Source organism: Haemaphysalis longicornis, unplaced genomic scaffold, assembly GCF_048455015.1.
Source record: "Haemaphysalis longicornis isolate Haplotype H1 unplaced genomic scaffold, Haemaphysalis longicornis Haplotype H1 scaffold_8, whole genome shotgun sequence".
Taxonomy (NCBI): domain Eukaryota; kingdom Metazoa; phylum Arthropoda; class Arachnida; order Ixodida; family Ixodidae; genus Haemaphysalis; species Haemaphysalis longicornis.
The window spans coordinates 157,658,630-157,682,367 of record NW_027526445.1 but is presented as its reverse complement, the minus strand read 5'-3'; the positions used below and the strand labels follow the sequence as shown (position 1 = coordinate 157,682,367).

Here is a 23,738-nt window from a genome sequence, read left to right as displayed (position 1 = left end):
AGAGAATACCTGCCAGACATGGGCGTGAAGGCTGATCAAACGCAGGAACCAAAGTGCCTCACCTAAAGTCTATCCTCCCGCGTCGTAGCAGGCATTGGGTACATTTATATCAGAAATGCAATGGCCGTTCAAACAAGCGCAGGCAGACCACTTTAGCTGCGAGGTAACGAACAGAGGTGTAAAGCTGTAACGCTATAATAATGATGGAAGCTCACACTAACGCGTAAGACGAAGGTAGCGAAGCTGTACGCAACCTTCACGACGGTTTAAATACACGATTGCCGCCGATTTGCTTTCTCTTCGCTGCCGCAACGACCTTTACACCATAATTGTTGCTATAGGTGTGAGCTTCATTTTTTTGGAAGTGATAATCTTTAGACATCACCTTGGAGGGGACTGTACGCAACCTTCACGATGGCGTAAGTTGATGATTGCAGCCGATTTGCTTCTTCGTTGACGCAACGACCTATTTTCCATTTTGTTATAATTGTGAGCTTCCTGTTTTTCTTTTTTTGGAAGTGATAATCATTAGACATCACCTTGGAAGGGGCTGTACGCTATAACGAGCCTTTCTTGTTCCGAGCAAGTGTTGCCGCGATTACGGCGAACGCTGGAGGTTTTTTTTTTTTTTTTTTTTTGTCCATCTTGACCAATCTCCCTATATGGGTATGCTCGGAAATTTCTTGGTATTTTAAAACGATTTGCTAAACAGCTTCGCTGTAAAAAATACGCCAAAGACAGCGCCGGGCTCAGGCAAGTACTACCTGTATTAGCTGCTTAAAAATTTCTGATCTGCCAAAAACACCCAAACAACGAAATCGCCTGCAAAGTAGGCAGTGTCTGGGAAGGGAAAGTGACTCCTTCACACTTCTATGAATTTCTTTCCAATAATGGCTTCACCCAGAGTGTGGAACCCAGTGCCATGCTCGAAGCGCAAAACCTGTATACGTTGCTTACCACTATCATGGCGTCTTCCATTGTTCGGAACTGCAGGTTGCAGTTGGAGTTACTTGCATACCAATGGCATTTGCCCTACGGGTGCGTGCAGTCGAGCTCTGGATCACTTAAGCAGCCTTATTGGTGCAAGGGAGGTGTGGACAAATGGTGCAAAAAGGAAGGTCACAATCTCCCCCACGGCTGCTAGTTCACGCAGAGGCCTGGGTAGAGCATTGTACTCCTTACTATGGCAGAGCTCAAGACACGTGTACCTTTGAACACGTCATTAGATCAAAGTTAGTCTCCTGAACTTTCTCACCTTTGACCCCGTCACCACCAATGCGCAAGGACCTTGTAAGTATTATGCTGTATTAGGGAAGTTTCCCTCGCGGGAACTAATGAGGAAGCTCAGTCTTCTTGAAGTCCGCGCCCTCTTTCTGAGGCGACCAAGAGGCTGTCAAACATTTCTATCTTTATTCAGCTCTTTTTCACTTAATTCAATAACAGTTACAAAGTCCTATAGAAGCAAAAAAGACGTGGCACACGAGCCACCATTGCACAGAACAAACAAACACAGCTGATGTATATGTACATATAGACATTTAATATATATTTAGTGTATATATATCTTTATATTTATATATTTATATATATATTCTCAATATGAAGTATCACATGTGAAGTGTCGTTGAACCATGAACGTGGGACTTTCATGGTCGGGTGTTAACGGCATTGTTTAGCGGTGCTATCGTCTGAACAGATAAAAACGGAACGTGCGAGTTTGATACACATGTTTGGCACACGGTGGCATTCGAACAGATGGTGCGAGCAGCGCCAATCAGGAGCTGGACGACAAAATGAAACTGGAAATTCTTGTTTACACACTCCACCGATCTCTTCCAGAAACAATGGATGCGGAATGACACGCAGAAACACAACTTAGCGCTGTATTTACTGAACTCGGTTTTTCCGCACGCATATTTAGACGCCTAAGCCTATTCAATTGCCTTTCATAGTGAGTCAGACTGCTTAAACTTGACACGCCTTCTTGGTCAAATAAAGTGCGCAAAAATAAGTCAGATACACCTATTTCAAGAAAAATGTCTCGTATGCCATGAATTACCGATGAAAATACATAGGCCAGAAATGTGTGTTCGATTCCACATTGGAGACACATTGCTTCTGCATGCTGAGGCGCACCCCTTTTCAAAATTAAACCTGCATTCTACTGCCCTAGTCCACACGCTGAGGAAAGAATAGCTTTACGACATAGATAAGGGACACGTTTAGAACAAGGAGTTTCGCTAACTGTTAACGTGACTGCATCCGCCCTGGATACCACCTTCGGGCATCACATGGCATCGGTTACTATCACATGGTTACAGAATGATATGCTGGTTTCACAACGAATGGCACGAGAGACGAATATAACAAACCGCGTTACGGGTTGAACACTGAAGCAGCACATAGGCACCTTGCATAAAAAAGCTCGTAAGTGAATGGATAAAACCTTTTTTCATATCAAGCAGGGTTTCGAGGCAAGAGGAGCACATGAGTTCACAAATGTCAACTGCGTTCAGGCAACGAGTGCAGGAACACCTCACATTTCTTTAAAAGCGGGCAAATTCGGTGAACATTTAGGTAAAGGCTTTTTATAAGTGACCTTCAAAAAATGCCAGATGGCATCGATGAAACTTGTATTAATTACACCAGACTGCAATTAATGCAAGGCCTCACCGCAGTTGACCTCTTGCAAAAACAATTGGGTGGCAATACCAGAGAGTGCCTGGGGGTTCCTTGGCACAGCTGAAGTTCACTAATTCAGACATCACTATCACGTCCACAAAATTGTGACTGGCACTGAATAGCTGTGCAGTGACCGAGTGCGACAGACCGCAGTGTGAAGTGAAAGCGAGTGGCAAGAAAGGCAGTTTTCACAAGTGTCCTGCGAAGTTAAGGCCTGGAGAGGTCTGTCTTACTCGCTACTGTGGTTAAATCATTCGTTAACATCAGCGCGGATATTCCAGCAAAAAGGGCCCAAGCCTCACCCCAGTGAGACACCCCCCACAGACTCCGATACCGCCATGTCTGCTTCTTATGCAGTTTCAGAAACACCTGAGGCAACAGCTGTGCAGCATATACTTGCCGACTACTTAACGGTGAACAATGTAAGAGCCATGAAAGCATATATGTTCGCAGGCATACAAATGCACTTGCGGCTCGTTCCCGTGAAGGGCAAGTTTATCCCTTATGCATTCAGCAGAAGCACAAAGTGAACCCCTGGAGCACAGAAAACGTAGGATGGCAGCACGGTTACATTATCTTGACATTGCACTGGTAAGCAGACATTAAGGCCATCACCCTTCAAAGAAGCATGGGACTATGGAGATTTGCTAGCTTCACAGTATATACTATACCCTTTTCTGAAATAAAAATCCTGCCACGGGCCCCAAATGTGGAAGCAGTCACCCTTTCACAGTGCTTCTCCTGTATACATGCAAGGGCAGTGGCCAGGGTGTCAGAGCACAACTTAATTACGGACAATGCTACGTGAAAACCTTTGGTTTTGAAACCTGTTCACAGGTCATAAGCATGGCAGAGGGTTACAACGACACAGCTTTCATGAAAATTGCACTCATCATGCAGACATTCAGACGACGACATACAGCACAACATGCACTTTAAATCACTTAAAACACAAGAAGATTGCAGATCTGGTTTTGCTGTGTCACTCGCTGTGCACAGAGGATTACCACACTCACTGCCTATGCAGCACAACTCAGGCAGGCAGAAATCAGAAATGCGAAAATCGCAGACTTTACTGGGCAACATTTAAAATGAGGGCCGCATAGCCTAAATACCCGTGTCAGGCAGCACATATAAAGGGCATCAGATAAAAACACGGTCAGTGAATGAGCAGCTTGCAGAAATACATGTGTAATGAAGTTGCTATCATCGAGTTCACAGCTGATGTAAGGAACCTTACACAATTTACTATTTTTAAACACATGTGAAAACACAGCAATTGTAGTCCTTCCCACTCAAACCTTTTTCAAGGCCCAGTTTAAGCAATTTGTTTTCATGTCAGTATACTGCATATCAAAGCTTTTGTCAAACATATTTAACATAGCGAAGCTGCTGTAATTCATGACTGCCACAAATACACCGGGATAAAAGCACGCCCCCTTTCACCTGAAATTACATTTGCCGGCTGCTGACACGAGCATTAAAGGCAATGCACAAGCACACACACACACATGCACACAATTAAAACCAGCAAGTGTTTTATCCCCTTTCGGCACGAGACAGCAAGCCATGTTATGTGGTCTCATCTCGCACCTGTGCTCAGCTAGCGAAGTTTTCAAGCAATCGCTGTAGTGAGCGAGCAGCAAAGGCCGAAACACTGCACAGTGGAAGCACGAGAGACGCACACATGCACACACACTCCACCTTGAAAGCAAAGAGATCCGGCATGCAGCGTTGAGGAACAGAATGGCCGCTTAGTACAAGCAACAATTCTTTGTTGAGTATATTGACAAAAGCTCCAACTCTGCTGTGCCTACAGTGACAAGGTCTGTTCAGCCGTTTGGCCACAAATGTGTCCAAAGCATTTAGGTGTCCTGCAGAAAGGTCCATAGAACGACACCAGACTCATAAAGTGACAGTTTTTTTGTTTTGTTTTACAGGCAAGAAAGCCTTGAGGTCAGAGAAAGGCGGCTTGAAACCAACTCCAGAGCGGCATTTTGTCAGCAAACTAGTTCATCTTTGCAACTTCCTTTTTCGACCAGAACTGCTAAAATTTTCTTTTCCAACAAGCTTTGTCCACAATTGTCATGCCTCCTCTGCTGCTGTCAGGGCTACCAAGCAAGAAAATTCAAAGGTCAGTCCTGCTTATTTTTGCCGTTCCATAAAACTGAAAAAAAGGAAACAAAATTTTTCTGTGTAAAAATATGCACTGTCTTTTTATTCACAATCTACTAATTGGAAACAAAACAACTATTGTCAAATAATATTGGAAACGCATTAAAATCCCCTCTATTTCCATGTGTATCTACCAGCGTTATCGATAAAATTCAGAACTGATTCACTGAACACTGAAAGAAACTGTTATATGGTTGGCTTACGTGTTTATGGCCACAGTTGATAAGAGAGAGAGATAGAGAGAGAGAAGGCTCTTTATTGAAAAAGCAGAGAGTTTTGCCGGCGTTTGTGATCACCTACATGCTTCTCTGCTAGGGGTCGGGGATGTAGGGAGAAACTGTGTGTTCCTTTTACCTGTGCTGATAATCTGCACCCACTTCTATAATATTTGTATGGGAATTCAATCATAAAACAGAACATGACGCGCTGTGGCAATGTAGATTACCATTGTTACTAGATGAAGAGGCTGAAATTCTGTGCACTCATTAAAGTACGTAGATCATCAAGGGAAACAATATAAGCTGCAGATATGGACAATCGAATACTTTGTCCAACATATCTTAAACCCTGGGTTGAAGCTGCTTTATTGACACAGCACTACACGTACCACTGTTAAAAAATACGCGCAACTAAAGGCATTAGGTTATATGCAGTACATTCTCTGAGTGTCTAGTAAAGTAATAAGGCCAAATTTCTCAGTGCCCCAGTGGAACATTAGGTGAATGTTAATGCAACTTTCCAGTGTGTGCTCGAACGCGACTTATGCTCTATGACTTCAAAACCATTGCAGTTGCCCACACTCGCACACACAGAAGCCTAGCCTGACCAACCGATTAAAAGGGTCGTGAAGACAAAATATAACCTTATTCAATTTGAAAGAGCTAGCCTTTGATAACTCACTCAGCTCTATTCAAGCCACAAAAGTCCTTTTTAACGGAAGAAAGAAATACTAAAAACTTTCAAATTTGGGGTTTGGGGGCCAAGACGTTAGCAGTTATGCAATAAAGAGGACAGTGAAAACGGTTATCAGTATTTGAACTGCATGTTGGCATTCAAGTGGTACGCTCAAACGCAACTAGATTTTCCACAACGATCGCCCAGTCATTTTTCTTGGAGGTAGCTTTCGTCAGACACTGCAAATCACATAAAGAATGTTCTGTGACATCATAAAGACTTCGCTAGAAAGTTGTCTAGAAATTGTCACTGTTTCCAGTGCTTGCCATTATATCTCCGTTATTTCTTTTAAGCTTGCAATAAAATTTGTATTTTTGTTACCAGGACAGTATTTTAATGATCCAAACATGTATTTTGTCTTCACAGTTCTTTTCAGCGGCCTGGTCCCCCAAACAGCTGTATAAAGGAAATTTTTAAACTGCTTGGGGCTGATTGCACCATTAGGCATTTTCATAGGACGTACGTAAAGGTGACAACACAACCTAGTGTGCTGGGTGCTTGTAAGAATTCTGTGCCCTCTCATCATGATGAGCAAGAGCATTAAGTGCTCGATGTATTGATATAATTTACCAATTTTCTATGTCAAAAGTCCTATATCCCATTGCACACCATCATAGCTGTCAATGACAGTAAGAAATAAGCTGGTAGGATACATGCTTTAATCACATTTTCAACAATAAAACCTTTGAAATTTTGAAGAGAGAACTTCTAACAAGGGCAAATACATCACTACATAAACTGGACATTCTTCATGCAAGTCTCTTTTATGGTCATGTAGAGAATTATAAATGCGCGTTGAAGTCCATTTGGTCAGAGTGCGGACATGTCACAAAGCAAGGGCACTAGTTTTTTTTCTTTGTCAGTACACTGCAAAATATTAGGTCATGTTCTGCTCGTACAGAACTGCACCCTTCAGACATCAGAGAAGCCAAAATTAGCGTGTTACCAGCCAATCACACCAAGCCAGTATTTTCCCTGCTTGTGACACCCCTACGTTACAGCAGCGCCATATGTGAGAATTTCATTGAGATTTCGATTCCAAGGGTGAGATCAGTCAACAGGCACCATAAACAGTACAAAATTAAGAAATGCATTGTAGCATAGTGCACAACCATTACACACAGGCTCCAATTAGCCAGTTGTTGCATTGACTGAAGTGCAGAATACCCTTTCATGCTATGACAGAGTGCAGTAAATTTGGAATCTCTCCAGTGCCGATACAAGAGCGGTGTAAAATGTTAATTTGAATTTACTTGCCAGGTACCACTAAGACCTCTGATCTCATGGTCAAAAATGTAACTCGAATTTCAATTTATGAGATCAGCTGCTGAAGAAAACAGGCAAGCTAGTTACTGACATTACCTGCCCAGCAATTTGAACATGCCTGGTATTTTCGAACATGAGCATTGTTTACCACAACCTCTCCAGTTCTTTTGGAGATCATTTTCTAGATTCTTTCATTTCAAACTCGTTAACCCTAGAATGAGCTACAATGGCATGCTCCAGATTGACCCTCCATTGAATAATGCGCAAAGGTGGGTGAATTCTGGGTCAGTAAATGATAAATCTAACAACTAACCAGTGTAGGTCTCGCATTTCTTCCCTCACAAGCAAAACGCAGACCTTTTGGTAATTAGAATTACTGCCAGCCATTGAGGCCGTGGTCCTGCTTAGCAGACTTTTGTCAATTTAAAGACCAGCCAAAGCTAAACGATAGAGGCCTGACGAAGTTACTCCCAACCTGTTATGAGAGACATTACACAAATATCGACAACCGATCCTGCGAGACCATACTCAATGCTCATTCCGATAAAACCCTCCGGCCGGAACACAGCCTAACCAACCTGCAGATGAACACGATGCAATACTTTCTTGCGGTTTAGAAAGTAATTTTTCTTTTGTGGCCACCCCATGGAGATCTCATACTTGATGTTGGCTTTGCGTACCACCTAGAAGGTACAATAATGTCCTCCTCTTCAGCTCATATGCTAAAGAGAATTCGTCCTCACATCTCCGCTCATACTGAGCATCTCCCATGTCCTCTCCTCCTGCTTTCGATATCTGTCAGATATTTGTCATGACGCCTGCCCTTGACGGTAGCTCTTCTGTGGGCGTGTAAGCGGTATGGGTCACGTGAGCGCCTAGAGACCAGCATCCGGTCACGGCAGGTCCTCGGGCGAGGAGGACGAAGGCGGCGGCCGGGCCTTGATGTGGCGCACCTGTGGTGGAGGCGGCTCGTCGATCTGCTGCGTGTACTTGGGTCCGAGGCCGTGGTGCAACCGAACCTTCTCCGGGTCATTTGTCAGCTCGTCGCTCTTGAGCAGGAAGAAGACACCCACGTTCAGCTGGGGAATGTCGTAGAGGACGTTGAGCAGCAGCATCATAGAAGTCAGGCCCACCAGCAGGTACCCTGCGAAGAAATGGGTTGCAGTAAGGAAAAAGCAAAAAGTATCGAAAGCCAGCTATTTGCCGGTGACGTCACGTTCAAGAAAACCTTTTAGGGTATGAGTAAATATCTTTCATGACATTTTGGCGGTGCCGCTATCCCACATTATGCATTCACATTTTTCAAAGCGTCTATGCCTATTTCACCTGTTAAGTTATCCGCCCGTACAACCTTCAATATCTACAGCTGCGCAAGTCGCGGCAAATGGGCAATAAGCCTCTCAAAAGCCCTGATGCTTCAGATGTGCACAGCAATAACACCAGAAATTTGCTATGGGGAAGCAGAAGTACAAGGAGAACTGCCATTTTGCAGAAAAAAGAAAAGACAATGAGATGACAGATGACAGACAGGCCGGAGACACTGATTCTGTCTCCGGAAACCGACTAGTTTCGTGATCGTCCTGGGACAAAAAGGGTCACCATGGTCATGCACAATGAGCGTACATTTAACAAATGCAACATAAGAATGTTCCTGACTTCCTACTGTGCTCAGGTTATTTGTTTCCAGATAGTGAGCAATCAGGCAATGACAAACCACAGTGCAACGCTCGACGGGGGCATAGAAGAGAAATCATTGAAAAGGACTAAAACTGGGGAGCAATGTGTATGAAACAGCGTCAAAACCCGCTATTGTGACATTACATTGCACGTATTCGAAGCCAGGTAGTGTGCCAGCCATTCAACGGCACAGACCAGACTCACTTAATTTGCGTGCACATCCGACTCACCCACAACTGCCACCTTGTACAGGGGCCTGTAGGGCTGCTCGTAACTGTCACCGGGAGTGAAGTCGCCCAGGCCAATGGTCGTGAGGGAGATGAAACAGTAGTACAGGGAGTCCACGTAGTCCCACTCAGGCTCCAGAGAGGAGAAGATGGCTGCCGGCACCAGGAAGAAGAACACCACCACCAGCAGCTGGAAAGGGGCGAGTACAGTTAGCCTTGTCTGAACGCTCACGCAGTCCTAAATGGTCTGTTTATTGTCTACGCACACACTTTGTGCGACTACGGCGAATCGGGCGAGCGAATTAACTCCCAACGTTCAGCCGGGTGCAACACCCCCAGGGGTCTAGACGTGATACACCCTTTTTGAGCAGCGACGACAAAGATAGTGACTAGGTGGGACGGAAAGCACTCGTCCCGTTTGTTCACTGGCCTCGACGTCGCTGCAATCGTTTATATAGAGTGATGAACCAACTCACCCAATAGCACGTTTTATTGAAGCCCCTGTCAGGGCATCCCAGCTGCCTGTCTACATTCACATTTGGCGCATTCGAGATTTCAGCGCTGTTAAAGCGCAATAAGGCAGCGTATGTATAACATCTAAAGCGTTTTATGGCACAATGCGTTCTCGCGCAAGCTAATTCTCCTTTGGGGCTTTCCTCGCTAATAACCTGCTCCAGAATAGCTCGCTAATAGCCCACTCTTTTACAGGAAGCGGGGAAGCGACAGAATCGATTGTGTTACTACACATATACACGACGCGGTCCCAAATTATAGCAGACAAGACATTTCCTCGCAATGTCCGCATAACCAGCGGTTCAAAGTGTTTCTGCTGCAGGCTTGCCGCTAACTCAGGCTATAAATTTCCCCGCACAGCCTTGAGCATTTTGTTTTTGCGCTATGCAGACGTGTCTAAGCTTGCCCAACCGCACAACTTTTCCCTCGCGAAGGGAGTAAAACAAAGGCTAAAATTTTTAAATTTTGTGGTATCATTCCTAATGATCTGTCAGAACCAATAATTTAACCTAATTTTCAGGCGAATTTGCCCACAACGATACGCACGGTGATTACGAAACGGCCAGTGAAACATTCTCTCGAAGCCTTTCCCAGCTGCACTGCGATTTTTTCTTGTTTAACCGTCAAAATACAGCGCCGCTAAGAACCGTGCGTGTTCCAGGGAAAAAGAGAACATTTGAAAGACGACCAAACATCGCGGTGCCAAAGGCTTAACAATTAGTCCCCAGAAATTACATCACTCAGTAAAATCAGCGGTGAATTAAAATTGGTCGTAGTTTGACATTATCAGCTGGATGTTTGATTGATCGACTGATTTTATTGCAATAATTAGTTTGCCTTCTTAGCAAGTTCAGAGTTATCTTTTTCCTGTTAGTGGATATTTTTTTTATTTTGTACATACGGTGATATCGCTGTTTTTTTTTTTTAAGTTCTCGGTGATGCTTACCATGATTTGTCTTCGTTTGCTTGCATAAGTAGCGTCATTTTCTTCTGTCTCTTTTCTTCCCTCTCCTACCGAGGATTTTGGACTAAAGGCCAGCAGCATAGAGCTCTACACTAATCTATACTAGAGAGAAATCTGGCGCCACTGTCTAGGCGAGCGTTCCTTTATGTGCCGGGCAGGCACGTTCCACCTGTCCTTGGCATGGTTCAAGACCAGGCTGAAAAGTTGGCTCTGACTGCAAAAAAGCAACAATATTGCTTTAAAATATTACCGAAATTTGTGTTGCTAGTACAAAATTGAATCTCCAAGAAGATTTATTCGTCCCTGATTATTTAGAAGCTTCATACACGACGAACAAGAAAAAAAAATGTTGCTCTTTTTTGTTGATTTTGGCTTGGAGACAACAAAGAAGCCATATGGCTGGCTAAGCCGAGTAGCCGAGGAACGTCGCTTGCTGCAACGGCGCCGCCCTCGGCTGCCCGCTATTGCAGCGCCAGATTTCCCTCTAGTGTATATTAGTGTGAAACTCGATGGTCAGCAGTACCTCGTAAATAAATGAAGTCGTGGCCGATCCACCTAAGGTTATGAGGTTATGTCTTACACTGCGTTCGTATATATGCACACTGGACACTCCGAGCTGAGCCCTACATATCAGCTGGACGAATGCTATAAGGTCACCGTACATCATTCCTAGTGCACCGAATCGAGTGGACTCCGCGATAAGGAGGAGGGCGGAGGACGTACCCCGACGATGAAGAGGTGCAGCACGCGGATGTTGAAGGCCTGGTAGAGGTGTCCGAGGCGCGAGTTGAGGAACTGCAGCATGTAGGTGATCGGGATGAGGAGCCGCTCGACGAAGGCCGAGAGCAGGATCAGCGTCAGCGGGATGCCGATCAGCCCGTACACGATGCAGAAGATCTTGCCGCCCGTCGACAGGGGCGTGATGTTGCCGTAGCCTGCATTCACAATAAGTCGCCTTCACCGGCTGCGCGCAAGTCTTGCAGAAAAGCCAGCCGTCTGTATCCGAGGTAAAGGAAAGCAAAATGCGGCTATAATATTGAAGCTTAAATTGCTGTGGAGGCATAACAAATAGGAACTAAGTAGTGCGAGCGCTTTGGAAATGCGTACTGGTTCCGGGACTCGCGTTAACAAATGCAAAGCCCTGCTCCAAATCAGACGTGCTACGCCTAGAAGTAAATCAGAACGGTAGGCCGTTTGGCTTTAGGCGCGCACTGTACTACAAATAACTAGGCAGTGCAGGTAGATATGGGCTGGGCGTCATTTGAAGTTCGAGAAGCTGAGGGTAAAATATGTTTTGGGGAAAGATTAAGAATAATGGATCTGGGTACGTGGGCATCTAAAGTGTTTGCGTACCTGCACACGTAAAGCGTGGACACAGTGACTAAGAAAGACTAGAAGGCTGACGACGAATACGGAAAGAACAGTGAAGAATCAGACAGCCAAGGAAACCGAAAAAAGGCAAAGCAGACTGCATCAAATAAACAAGGGGAAAAATGGAATAAAAAATGTCGTTAGAGACGTACTGGGCAGACAAATGTATTATTAGTATTATAACTATTAGAAGTATCATAAGCATTATAAGCAAATTCTGATTTGCTTTTTCAGGCTAGAGCAGGTTGCTTGAGAAGGAAGAGCTTTGTGAGGAAGCCTACCCAAAACGGCAGGCGGGGCAAGTGTGGTCTGCGGAAAGGAAACAATACAGTACATTGTGTTGCAATGGCATTGCATGCATCTAAATCCACATAAGAGAAATGCTCGGCTTCCCGAAGTCGCAAAGCCTAAAGGTTATGCAAAGAAAATAAATTTCAAGGCCGTGCGGGTGACTAAAAAGAGATTCAGAAGAGCTTGAACAGGTAAAACCCGCAACAGGCAAAGTTTAATCTCAGCCTGCCCCCAATAACAGCGTAGAAATTAAATTAGTAGTAGAACGAATACACATGAATCTTTGATTAGGTGGTGCACGTCACCGCGCGATACAAAGGACGATTAAAGAAGTCAAGGGTTTGACGGACAACCGTCTGGTCGGGAGGGTACATTTGAGAGAGAAAGAGGGCACCGAGCAAGTAACGAAAAAGAAAAACTTAAAAGACGTTTCGGCTCCCGCACGGGAGCCTTGTTCACAATGAAATTTATTGCAGACAAAAACGGCCTTAAGTAGGCTTTAAAACATGACGTAGGCAGAGTGCATACATTGGGTGTAAGGTTCCGATGTTGCGATTGAGGGTGTTAGGCGTTGTCTGTATTATTAGCGATTCCAAATTTAATCTTGCGGCCAAATTCTTCTCCGTAGTGATGATGCGTGCATTTTCCCAGTCTATCATCACTACGAAGAAGAATTTGGCCGCAAGAATAAATTTAGAATCGCTAATAATACAGACAACGCCTAACACCCTCAATCGCAACATCGGAACCTTGCACCCAATGTATGCACGCTGCCTACGTCATGTTTTAAAGCCTACTTAAGGCCGTTTTTCTCTGCAATAAATTTCATTGTGAACAAGGCTCCCGTGCGGGAGCCGAAACGTCTTTTAAGTTTTTCTTTTTCGTTACTTGGTCGGTGCCCTCTTTCTCTCTCAAAGGACGATTAAAGTTAAAACCGAAAGACAGAGAATACAAGTGCCCTTGCAAGTAAACAAATGTGTCCCAGAAGAAAGCTAAATGATGATGATGATGATAAATTCTTGTATTAGTAAGGGGTGCAACTACAGGGCTTCGCCCACGCGGCCATAAAGCTTACGTTAATCATTACGTCCCGAACGTGAGGAAACGCTGCCGTCGGGATTTATAGCTCGCGTGAGGCGGTGATAAAGCGAATTCACGGCAACGCGGGACACCTGTTGCATCGGCAGGTCAAGGAGGACGAGTTCTTTCGTCTCGCCAAGCTGCCACGCTTATGAAAAAAGCTTTCGCGTAGCCAAGTCCTTGTACGGGCAGCGGCAAAAGCATGCACACGTCTCGGCGTTGCACCAGACATCCGCGCAGTACAACTCGTGTGACCCCGCGGAGTTAGTGCGGTCATTTTGGCAAAAAACGACGGGTAGTGCTGGTGGAGAAACATTTATTCAAGCGAAAGAGGTTCGCGCTTGAAAGCGGGTAATCTGAACCGAAAGAAAAGTATGCGTACTGCTGCGAACAGTTGCCTGATTTTCTAAATTTTGATCTGAATTCAGATTTTTTAAAGATAGATATCTAACAGAGAAAGTTTTTTTTTTTTGCCAGAGAAATTTTTTTATTTTTGCGAGAAAAAGTTCTTTGTGTGAGAGAGTCTTTGTTAGGAGAAAAAGCTTTCTGACGAGAAGCATTTCCTGGGACAAGGAAATGCACTTTGCACTGAAGACCGCGACACATACACGGCAGTGAAAAGCTCGGTCGCTCACCGATAGTGGTGATGATTGTGCTCGAGAAGAAGAAGGAGTGGCCGAAGCTCCAGTTGGGGTCCGAGGTGACGTTCTTGACGGGCGACACGCGGCTCTCGTGGGCGCGAACGATCTCCACGATGAAGCTCTCCAGGGCCTCGTCTGAGGGGTGAGAAGAAGACAGAAGACCACTTAGTATTAGGACAGTCACTGGCTGGGCAAAGGCAATAATATCACTTGCGGTAACCCTCACCTCGAGAGGCACAAAAAGGCAACGCGGAAATGACATGACTCCGACACGAACGAGTAATCACAGGTAGGGCGATTTAGGGTGTATTCGGAGACTTGGGCTCCTGCCCCCTGACTTGAGCCGCTGGTCACCCACCAGAATGAAAATGTGCACAGGCGCCTACCATGCGGTGGACCCTGGAAACCGTAACACCACGCCAGACCCTATCATGGGTTACAAAAAAGTAGTAGGTACTTTGGTACTGCTGGGCACCAACCGGTACAATGGGATCTATTTCTTGGAAAGTTCCCGACTTTGTCAGGAAATACCCAAGTGGAAGGGGTCGTGACTTTAACCGCAGTGATGGCTCAGAGGTACATCACTCGCCTCGTATGCGGAAGGTACCGGGTTCGAGTCCGTTTACCGCCGGGCACCCACCGGTTTAATGGGTACAGGCGTCCCTGATCGGAGTGCGGACCATTGACAGGGAAACTGATGCCTGGAAAGCTGCCTTTATCCTTGCGATGGGCCCCTGACCCTTGTCCATCTGGCGGGACCCCCCGGTCTTGTACATTATCGCACTGCCGGGGGATGAGAGAGTTTGGCGGTATGTATGAGTACAAGAGTCTCTTGTGTGTGTTCAAAGCAGCTATTAAGAAATCTCTTGTGTGTGTTCAAAGCAGTTATGAGCAGCCCCAAGCAGCTCCGTATTTTATTTGCCCATAGAACGCCTATGGCGGGGGCAGTTTTGGGATGCTTGGAGCTGCTCAGAACTGCTCCTAGCAGGCAAAAAGAGAGACCTACTGTTGAGCAATAATAAAACATTACGCATATTTGAGGCACAATGACAATGCGGAACTGGCAATCGCTGCGTTCTTTTAAATGAAAATAAATGTCTGCTTCATATTGGCGACAGCAAATAAAATGCGCGTTCAAAACTATATCTTGAACCAAACGTGCAGACTCCTCGCGCGAGCCTGTACCTCGTGGCAATGTTCCAAGTTCAACGGGTAACAAAAGGTTCCAGCAGATGGTGCGAGCAACGGAAAGCGGGAAAATTGAATTGACTTGAACACACCTCCACCGTGTTTGTCGTGGGAGGTTCGAAAGGGAGGTGGAGCGAACAGAGGCATTTACTTGGCAGAGGCAACAGAAGACTACAGTCTTTCCAAGACGTTTGCAGCGAAGCGAGAACATGTTTTCCGAATTTTTTTTAATGGCAATGTCTCTTGTGTTTTGGACTACTTCCCTCGACTCGAAAGTACGACCACAAACCGTAACAGAACCACAAAACACGGGATGTATTTAGACAAGAAAATACTACTACTGCGGCCACAACTCGTGCGTGCCCTAATTATTCAGCGCAGAGAAATCCTACAGACGTATGTGAGGAAAAATATAAGCACATTATAGGGAATTGAACAAAAAGAACCCGCTAAACGGTGTTTAAGAGAGGCGGTGAAAAAAGCGAACACTAAAACAACAGTTAAAGCAGTTTCACTCAACGTGAAAAGATTCAAGTGCGGAGTAGTGATTTGCCAGAGGTGCTGTGGCACAGTACTGCGCTCTTTGCTACCACCCCTCACGCTCTTCCCCTCCCTGTATACTCTTCTCTCGATGACTTGAATAGAGGTTTGTTCAATACAACTCCGTGCCTGGAGCACCTGCTTTGCTCCTGCCGCCAGCACGATGCCCCGAGAGCAGAGCTTCGGGCCGCACTCCAGCATCTCCGGCTGCCCAGCCGCGCCCTGATGAACCTGCTTTTCCTTCGGACTTTTTCTGTCTTCGGACTTTTTCTGGCCTTCCTCGAAGAGACCGACCTCATCAGACGGCTGTAGCCCAATGCCTGCCAGCCAGCCCTGCGCACTCCTCTCTTCCTTTCTCTCCCTCTTATTCTATCCGCATTTGTTCGCACCTATCCCCTTTCAGTCCCCCTCCCCCCTTCCACCGGACTGGGTTGTATGCTGGTGAACTCCCAAATGAGTTCAAAATATCCCAAGCGCACTTCTTTTACACTTTTTATATCAATAAAGCACTCACTCACTCCAGGGACAGCTCTCATCATTTTCTTAAATATTTTCGTTTTTGTTCCGCCTGGAATAGCACCAGCTTGTGCTATTTTTGCACTTGCTTTCATCTCGCACGTGGTAGAGCCTTTCTGCGACATTATGAACAAGTCAGTTTTTTTTTTTTTTTCTTCCGCGGCTACTTTTTTTTTTCACTTCCTATTGTAAAAACCAGCCCTACGAGCACTCCTAGCTAAAAGAACGCGGGGACTGCCGGTTACGTGTATACATTTTCCCTAAAATGTACCCGCAGGTTTCTTGGCGCGAAATAATGCGGACATGTATCTGGACATGTGCAGTGATGAAGCAAGCCGTTACGCGCCCAGTTTTTCGGGCTGAATGTGCAATGGCCACTTCTTATGCAAATGTATATATATATATATATATATATATATATATATATATATAACTATATATATGTATAACTATATATATGCTGCCAGGGAGGCCATGCTCCCCTCCACTTTCTTGGTCATCCATGGGAATGAAATCGTATTTCGCGGTTAGCGGTGGTAGCCGGCGCCACTGTGTGACATCACAGGCGTATTCTGAAGGTCTTGGGTTTTGGTTCCAGAAAGGGAGCATGTCTTTCTGCGCTCCTTTTCTTTATATTAAAAGAAGTGAACCTACTTCAACCTGAAAAGTGGTTCAACTCCCACGCTATGCCCTTCTTGGCATCCTTCACAGCTGGCTTGTTTTTCTGTGCGTATATACGCGCGCACACTGTATGCCGAGGTCAGCGTAATTTCCCATTTCGATACAGCCAGGGGCGATAAGACAACGAGCTTCGACATCGCGTTTCAGCCGCTGTCAGTAATGAGTTACTATGTATAGCGCAGGCAAGCCACGGCGCTGTTGCACCCCTACGCAATCCAAGGAGAAATCTTCCTTGAGGCTGTGGTGTCCAACGACCAGGCGATACGCGAAGGAGGAGGGAACGTCTTTCCTGGGGGCCAGCGTCGGCAACGAAAACGACGTTCTTGCATCCGGGAATCCCGTTTTGTTATGCATACAATTACGACTCTGCCGTTCCCTACGGGTGCCCTTATTTTTCTCGTTATACGCATTACTCTTGCGAACAGAATGAATGCAGCGCTCGTCGCGGCTTTAGTCGTCAGACGAATGACCGCTATAGTTAGTGACAGCTACCAAATGTGCGGAAGATGATTTGCGCATTTGTGCGAGCGAATTGCAGACACGAACGGCGAAGAAATTCTCGGGAGCGCGTATTATAACTCGTGCTGGACGACACGGGCAACACTGTCAACGCTGTAACCCTTCATAATCGCCGAACAATGTACCGGGCAGGAATCACGGCAATCCCCCGCTACAACTCAACCTGCCTTCTGCAATGGGATCCGCCGTTTGTCAAGACGATTCGTTTAACATCCAGGCGAAGTGAAGTTATAATTAAAGTGACATTGCGAGACATTTAAAATTTGTGGCATAACACCGCCTTGGCGTAACAATTGCCAACCGTCTCTCTCCCTCTCTATCTATCTCTATCTCTATCTCTCTCTGTCCGTCAGCTATCCGTGTCTGTTAGCGCCTGTGTTTGCAACTGTGTTCGCGTTGGTCTATTCGTCTGTTCGTGTCCGCCTGTTCGTGTCCGCCTGTCTGTCTCGTGATTTCTCTTGAGCTTCAAAACCAGCCACTCCGTCCGCGTTTTGATCGTTGCCACTAGTACTGTGACACGTGGAGCTGGACACTGATCTTATTTTAGATGCTGCGACAGGAACAAAAACATCACCCTTATTTCTATCAACTGTCTGCGCCATGGCCCACGCAAACTTTGAAAATTGGGCCCAATGGTGTCAACTGATAATTTGCACGCGTAAATTGCGACAAGGGACGGACAGAAAGTAAAAGGAGCCTTAACGATTCTCCAAACCAACAGGAGCTTCGAAGGTGCGCCAACCGCGTGGCTGGGTACCGGCGGAAGGAAAGGTTATCCGGTCCGCATCGTTACCGCAACGCCGGGAAGAATACGGAACGACCTCGGAATTCGTTCCACTCCTAAAATCACACTTCGCGAGACCCGGGTACACTACTCTCTTCCGGCGGCCGACTCACTCGCCGCTCGCAGTGTTAAACGACTCGGAGCGAGTCTTTCGAGAGACGTCGAAAAGATCTCGTCGAACACGGTTTCGCGCAGAGAGCCAGTATGTATGCAAAAGAGCCCGAACACCATGCGTGTGCATCCGGATTCGTGAAACTCCAATTACTTAAAGCGGGCTTCGTTACTCGAACACGCGTGCCGGGGTGGGAGGGCGCCACCGTCGCTCTCTCCGCTGTTCCGCCGCCATTGCAGGCGACGAGATCGAGCCCATCTCGTCTGCCCTGCTTGGAGCCGCCTAATCTCCCGCTCGCCGGGATTAGGGGGCCAGTTCGCGGAAAGTTTGACAGCTATGCAAATGAGCGAGGGGGCACGTTTCCCCGGGGCAGTACCGCTAGAGCTACCTATCACCCTCGGAGTAACAGCGAGGCGTTTCAAACTTCGCGCCATTCTTTCTCTTGCACTCTTTCAATCAACTCATTAGCCTCGCGCACACTTTTCTAAGCTTTGCTTTATTATTGCTCTTCCTTTGCACTCAGAATTTAGGGGGAGCTGATCGTACGATTTTAGCATCGCTCGATGCGGTATCTCTAAGGGATGCCTTCCTTGAACGGCGGTTTTGCAAGTCCTTCGAGCCAGTCTGCGTAGCAGCGCCAGCGCTGTTCCGTTTCGGGTGCACGGCTCGTCACTGAAGAGCCGACGGATTCGGTGGATTAAGTTCGCCCCATTTTCTCGAGAAGCAGCGGCAGAGCAGAGGGTCGCGGCGGAGATACATAATCCAGTGCTTGCGATCGGATTTCACCTCAAACTCGAGCTATTTTGAGCTGTCGGATATAGAACTAGAAATGCATGTTCCGGGCATCGCGAATAGGATATCACCAACGACGAGCACGGTAGTGTTACGCGGCAGCACATTGGCGGACGCACTTAAGTGTGGGTGTCTACATACATACATACACACACACACACTATATATATATATATATATATATATATATATATATATATATATATATATATATATATATATAGCCAGTTTTGTATTGGGGTAAAAAGTCGACTGGCACGGGGTTACAGTGTTTGATATGCCAATCATGGAACTCGATAGGTCGATGGAAGGATGCACGTCAGACAGGTACATTCGTGAGACAGGAAGACTGGATCCCGGAATGAAGTGTACACGAGCAGTGGGAAGTCGATAGAGAGGCCTCCGTCCCACAGCTGGTGATGCTGATGATGACGCAACCATGACGCATAAACGTGACGCAACAACGCATGCCACAACCGCATAATTAACAAAAAAGGAACACTAGTTTCTTTTTAATAACTGCCTTCATTTGCATACACACTTATGGTCAAACCGGATTTGGGTAGTAAACGGCTAGATTACTTCACAAAAATCCGCAATGCTGCTTGCATGCTGCTTGTAGACTGATATGCGCGTCTTAAATTCTCCCTCAAATACATTAGCGTTGTAGCAAAAATTATGCCCCTTCGCGAGCACCTTTAAAAGCAGCCTGATTCCCTTCACTCTTGCTGTCTGCTGCAAACCTTGTATTCAACTAAATTCCTCGAAGCCGCACTTTCAACGTCGCATGATTTCACAGCACTAGTCACGTCGGCGCTAACTGAGCCGGGACTCTGTTAGAACGTCGTATTTTGATTTTACAGCGAAATGCGTGCACTTAGCTGTGCGCGTGGCGTGCGCTGGAAACACGGCCACTTGTTAAATCTTGAAGATTTGTCTGAAGTGGCGTTCTTACAGGTTGAGGTAAGGTTAAATGGAGAATAAGTGTCAAAAACGGTGTCAGGTCGCGGACGTTGAAAGTTGTGGGGGGGGGGGAGGGGGGGGGGTCACTACCTGTAACAGAAAGTATTTTGTGCCTGCCCTAAAAGCAGCCTTAGTATTAACAGAAAAGTTTAAACCCAGATATACAGGGGAATCTCGTTCAACCGTACCAACCTAAGCCGCAGTTTCTTTTTAATCGACCAGATTTAGGGGAAATCCCAAAGGTGGAGTAAGTTTCTGCGAAGGAAAGTTCGAGAGAAGAGAAAAGAAGCCGTACGGCTGCATTCAGCTGGATGTCAAACTTTCCTTCGCAGAAACTTACTGCACCTTGGGGATTTCCCCTAAATCTGGTCGATTAACACCTGACCATCGCTTCTAGTTGTTAATCAATTCGCTCTCGCGCTACAAACAGCTAGCCTCCTGGTTAGCTCAGTTGGTAGCGAGACTGCTCCGGTTAAGCAGTGGTCCCGGGTTCGAATCCTGGACCAGGACGAATTTTTCCGCAACTGCGAAGTTTCCTAAAGCTGTATAGCTTTCTATTGTAGTCGTACGGCTGCATTCAGGTGGATCTCAAACTTTCCTTCGCAGTTTCTTTTTATGCGTAGTTAAGCGGAATCCCCTACTCGGTTTCCCTTTAACCTTATGCATTCGGATAAACCGTAGTGCCTGTTAGTACGGACTTTCTTCGCGTCTCCTTCAGGTAGGGTTGAACGAGGTTTCACTGTATTATGTTTTTTTTTTGTAAGATGACACTAGCAATGAATCAACCACTGCTAAAATGCAGAAATTCTGAGTGTCCCCTACTATTTCGTAAACATTTCTGCCACTTCTTTAGAGTTTTTTTCGTTCTTTCAACTCATTAGATATACTTACTCTATAATAACCACTAAATATTTCAACTTAGCACAATAGGCATTTTTGCCCAGATGCAGAGCAGTACACAGTTGGTGCTGTGGGGTTCCTGGCAAAGAATGGGTGTATATACGCATTAAAAAGAAACGAGAGTGGACCTACTTCATTAGCCGCCGTCCTTCGCGAACAGACACGACCCTGCAAGCGACTGACAAGAAAGAGAGAGAGAGACAGAGAGACTTATTTCTCGTTTTCCCGCGCTCTAGCCACCGCCAGGCAACGACCTCTGACATTTGACAAGACCCGCATACGTTCCCGCCGAGACACAGCTAGAGGTCTAGGCGGGCGGTGCTTCCGTTACGAGCTCCCGCGCGCCAGAACGCGGGAGTTCTTTATCACTCTTCCACGAGCGCCCAAATCCCCGTTAAAGACCACCTCGCGAATGCGCGCGCCAGAGTCTCATCTGCAAGTACCAGAAGCGCTGCGAGAGATGAGAAAAAGAACGCTACGTTGGCTCCCATGCGCCAGCGCAGCAGAAGGATGGGAGATGTGCCTGCCTCCCCGCCGCCAGGAGCGCAAAGAAAAGGCACAGCTGGGGGGACTCGCCGTCTCCTTCGGCCTAATCGAAGCCGGAAGACGCGGCCCGCGCGTGCCGTATAATCATTGCGGAACCAGTTTTTCGCTAAGTGCGCGCCAGGAACAAACCAGCGGAGGGCGAAAAGAGAAGCAATCGAAACACGGACGCTTCGGCAACGGACACCCCCTCCCGGGAAGTGGGCCAGAGCTTCCGCAGCCCTCCTCTCCCCTTGTAAACTCTTACTTCCTACAAGTCGGCGCCGCTATTATAGAAGCGGCGAACGCTCGTACACGGAGGCCGCTGCCACAGCGTCCACGGCTAGAAGACAGAAAGAAGACCGTGCTGGGGCGGACAGATAGGCAGTCGCTTTTTTGTGATGCACACAGCCCGGGCAGGTCTGCGTGCGGCGATAGAGGCAGGGAGAGAGATGAAAAGACAGCCTAATTTTGGAGCTTTTGGCCTGGTTTGCATGGGCCGTCCGACCCGGGGGGAGGAGAAAGGGGTCGTCGTAGTCGCTTCTCGCTCGCCTTTCACGTTTCCAGGTCTTCGGCGGCGTGTACTCCACGGGTGTTCCATGTCGCGTAGCTTTCGCGAGCGACAAGCAGCGGCAAGACGTGCTGTTAGCGATAATGGCGGCTTGTACAGCTTTTTGAAAGCGGCCGTTCAGCGCGAGTTGGACTCTGGACGACTGAATAGCTGTCGACCAAGCCGATGGCACCACTAATACACTGAAGAACGAGGCCTACTTTCTTTCGTTTTGAAGAAATAAGAGGCAGGAACAAGCTCAACGACGGCCGTTTCGCACTGCGCTATCGGCATTGTTAAAGATTATTTTTCTTATTTGAGATAGCCCGTTTTCGCAGTTCAATCTGGTAAGAGTAAAGAACGAGCGGTGGGTGGCCATCCTGGCCCGATAGGCCACGTTCCTTCGCAGCCGTTTTGGCCCTAAAGATGCGGGAAAAAGATATGGAGGATTCGTCGAGATACTTGCGAATTAACTGCAGCTGACAGATGAAAAAACGTTGAGTACGTCATGTTTAGGTGTGCGTCTGTACAAGGAGACGTGTCATGTACAAGCGGGCATGTAACGCTCAGTGGCGCACGCCGGATTTTTTCTTTAAGTGGGGGGGGGGGGGGGGCGCAAAAAGGGAAGGCAGAGCACGAAAGGCGGAAACAAAGTAAGAGCAACAAAGAAGAACTCCAAGACAGCAGAGCCCAAACAAGGAATCACCCCTAATTAAAAATTCTGGTACACGCACGCGTACTTAAAGACTCCCGACTCTTTTCGTTGTTTTGTTTCGTTTTTCTTTATCGGCATTGGTGCATTGGCTCACCATCCCGTCGAGAGCAAACTGAAGTCGCGGAAGGTATGTGCGTAGCAATTGCAAGCATTTTTTTTTTGTTTCTCAGTTTCATCTTGCGTTTCAAATGCTGACAGCTGCCTACCGCCCTCACTTACTGCCTTGTAAAGGGGGACGGGACCCAGTCAAGCTGACAGACATAGGGCCGTATCCAGATATAGTCTCTCCTGCACTCCATATGCTCCCTTCACTCTGCTGAGGGGAAGATGCTTATGCATGGGGAAATGAGTTTAAGGATCTCCTCCACGGCGGCTCGAGTGGAGGAGGGATTCAGAATACCAGGGATAGAATCAGCTTTTTCTCCCTTGCCCAGCGGACGAAAAGCGCCGGCCGGTACGCGCCCTCAGTCCGACAATTGACCACCTCCTCATTACGACTGACAGAAGAAGAGCACTGGGAGGCCCTCCTCCAACACATTGAGGCAGTTCTTGGGGGCGACTGGTAACAGCAGCTCCTTCCCCCAGCAACGCAGAAGCCTTTATAGAAGGGCAAATAAAGATGTTTCTCTCTCTCTCTCTCTCTCTCTCTCTCTCTCTCCCTTGCCCCTGCATTTTTTTTCCCGATGTATAAAAATGCAAATTAAACTGCATTTGAATTCGAACTTTTGAATTTTGAAAAACAACAATCGGTAGTCGCTACTTCCCCCTAGCCTTAGTTGGTGACGTCGCCCATCTCCATCTCCTCTAAGCTCGACCCCCCTTCGCCCTCTTCTCTTTGCGTAAGCCGAAGGTGGTTGTAGCGCGCATTGAACCGTACAGCCGCCTGCTCCGTCTGCTTCGGCCGTCGTCGTCGCACTTGTTTTACGTGGCGGAATGTAATACCGAATTTCGTAATGTTACTTCCTTCGTGCGGCGAAGCAGCCCCCCTTTTCGCATCCGCTACCAAGTGTCAATTTTAAAGCGAAGCTTTCTATGGTTAGAACTCCGTGGAGTCCTCCTGTGAGCGAGAGTACAAAAACTTTGCGGCGAAGCCATGTTTATCGTGAAGAAGACTC

The 23,738-nt window shown here is 46.8% G+C and overlaps 1 protein-coding gene across 3 annotated transcripts in view; it reads right to left on the bottom strand.

The window, feature by feature from the left end:
* Nucleotides 1-1,396: 1,396 nt before the first annotated feature.
* LOC144149331 (potassium channel subfamily K member 1-like) overlaps nucleotides 1,397-23,738 on the bottom strand; it is a 207,630-nt gene continuing 185,288 nt past the window's right edge. For 2 of the 3 annotated variants that reach the window (XM_077680892.1, XM_077680890.1), the window contains exons 2-5: nucleotides 13,836-13,976; nucleotides 11,182-11,393; nucleotides 8,985-9,171; nucleotides 6,454-8,221 (exon numbers count right to left, since the gene is read on the bottom strand). In XM_077680892.1, the coding sequence (XP_077537018.1) occupies nucleotides 7,971-8,221; nucleotides 8,985-9,171; nucleotides 11,182-11,393; nucleotides 13,836-13,976 (791 nt within the window). In that variant the 3' untranslated portion in view covers nucleotides 6,454-7,970. Of the gene's footprint in view, nucleotides 4,850-6,453; nucleotides 8,222-8,984; nucleotides 9,172-11,181; nucleotides 11,394-13,835; nucleotides 13,977-23,738 lie in introns of those variants that run through there. The other variant, XM_077680891.1, reaches the window with a different exon arrangement.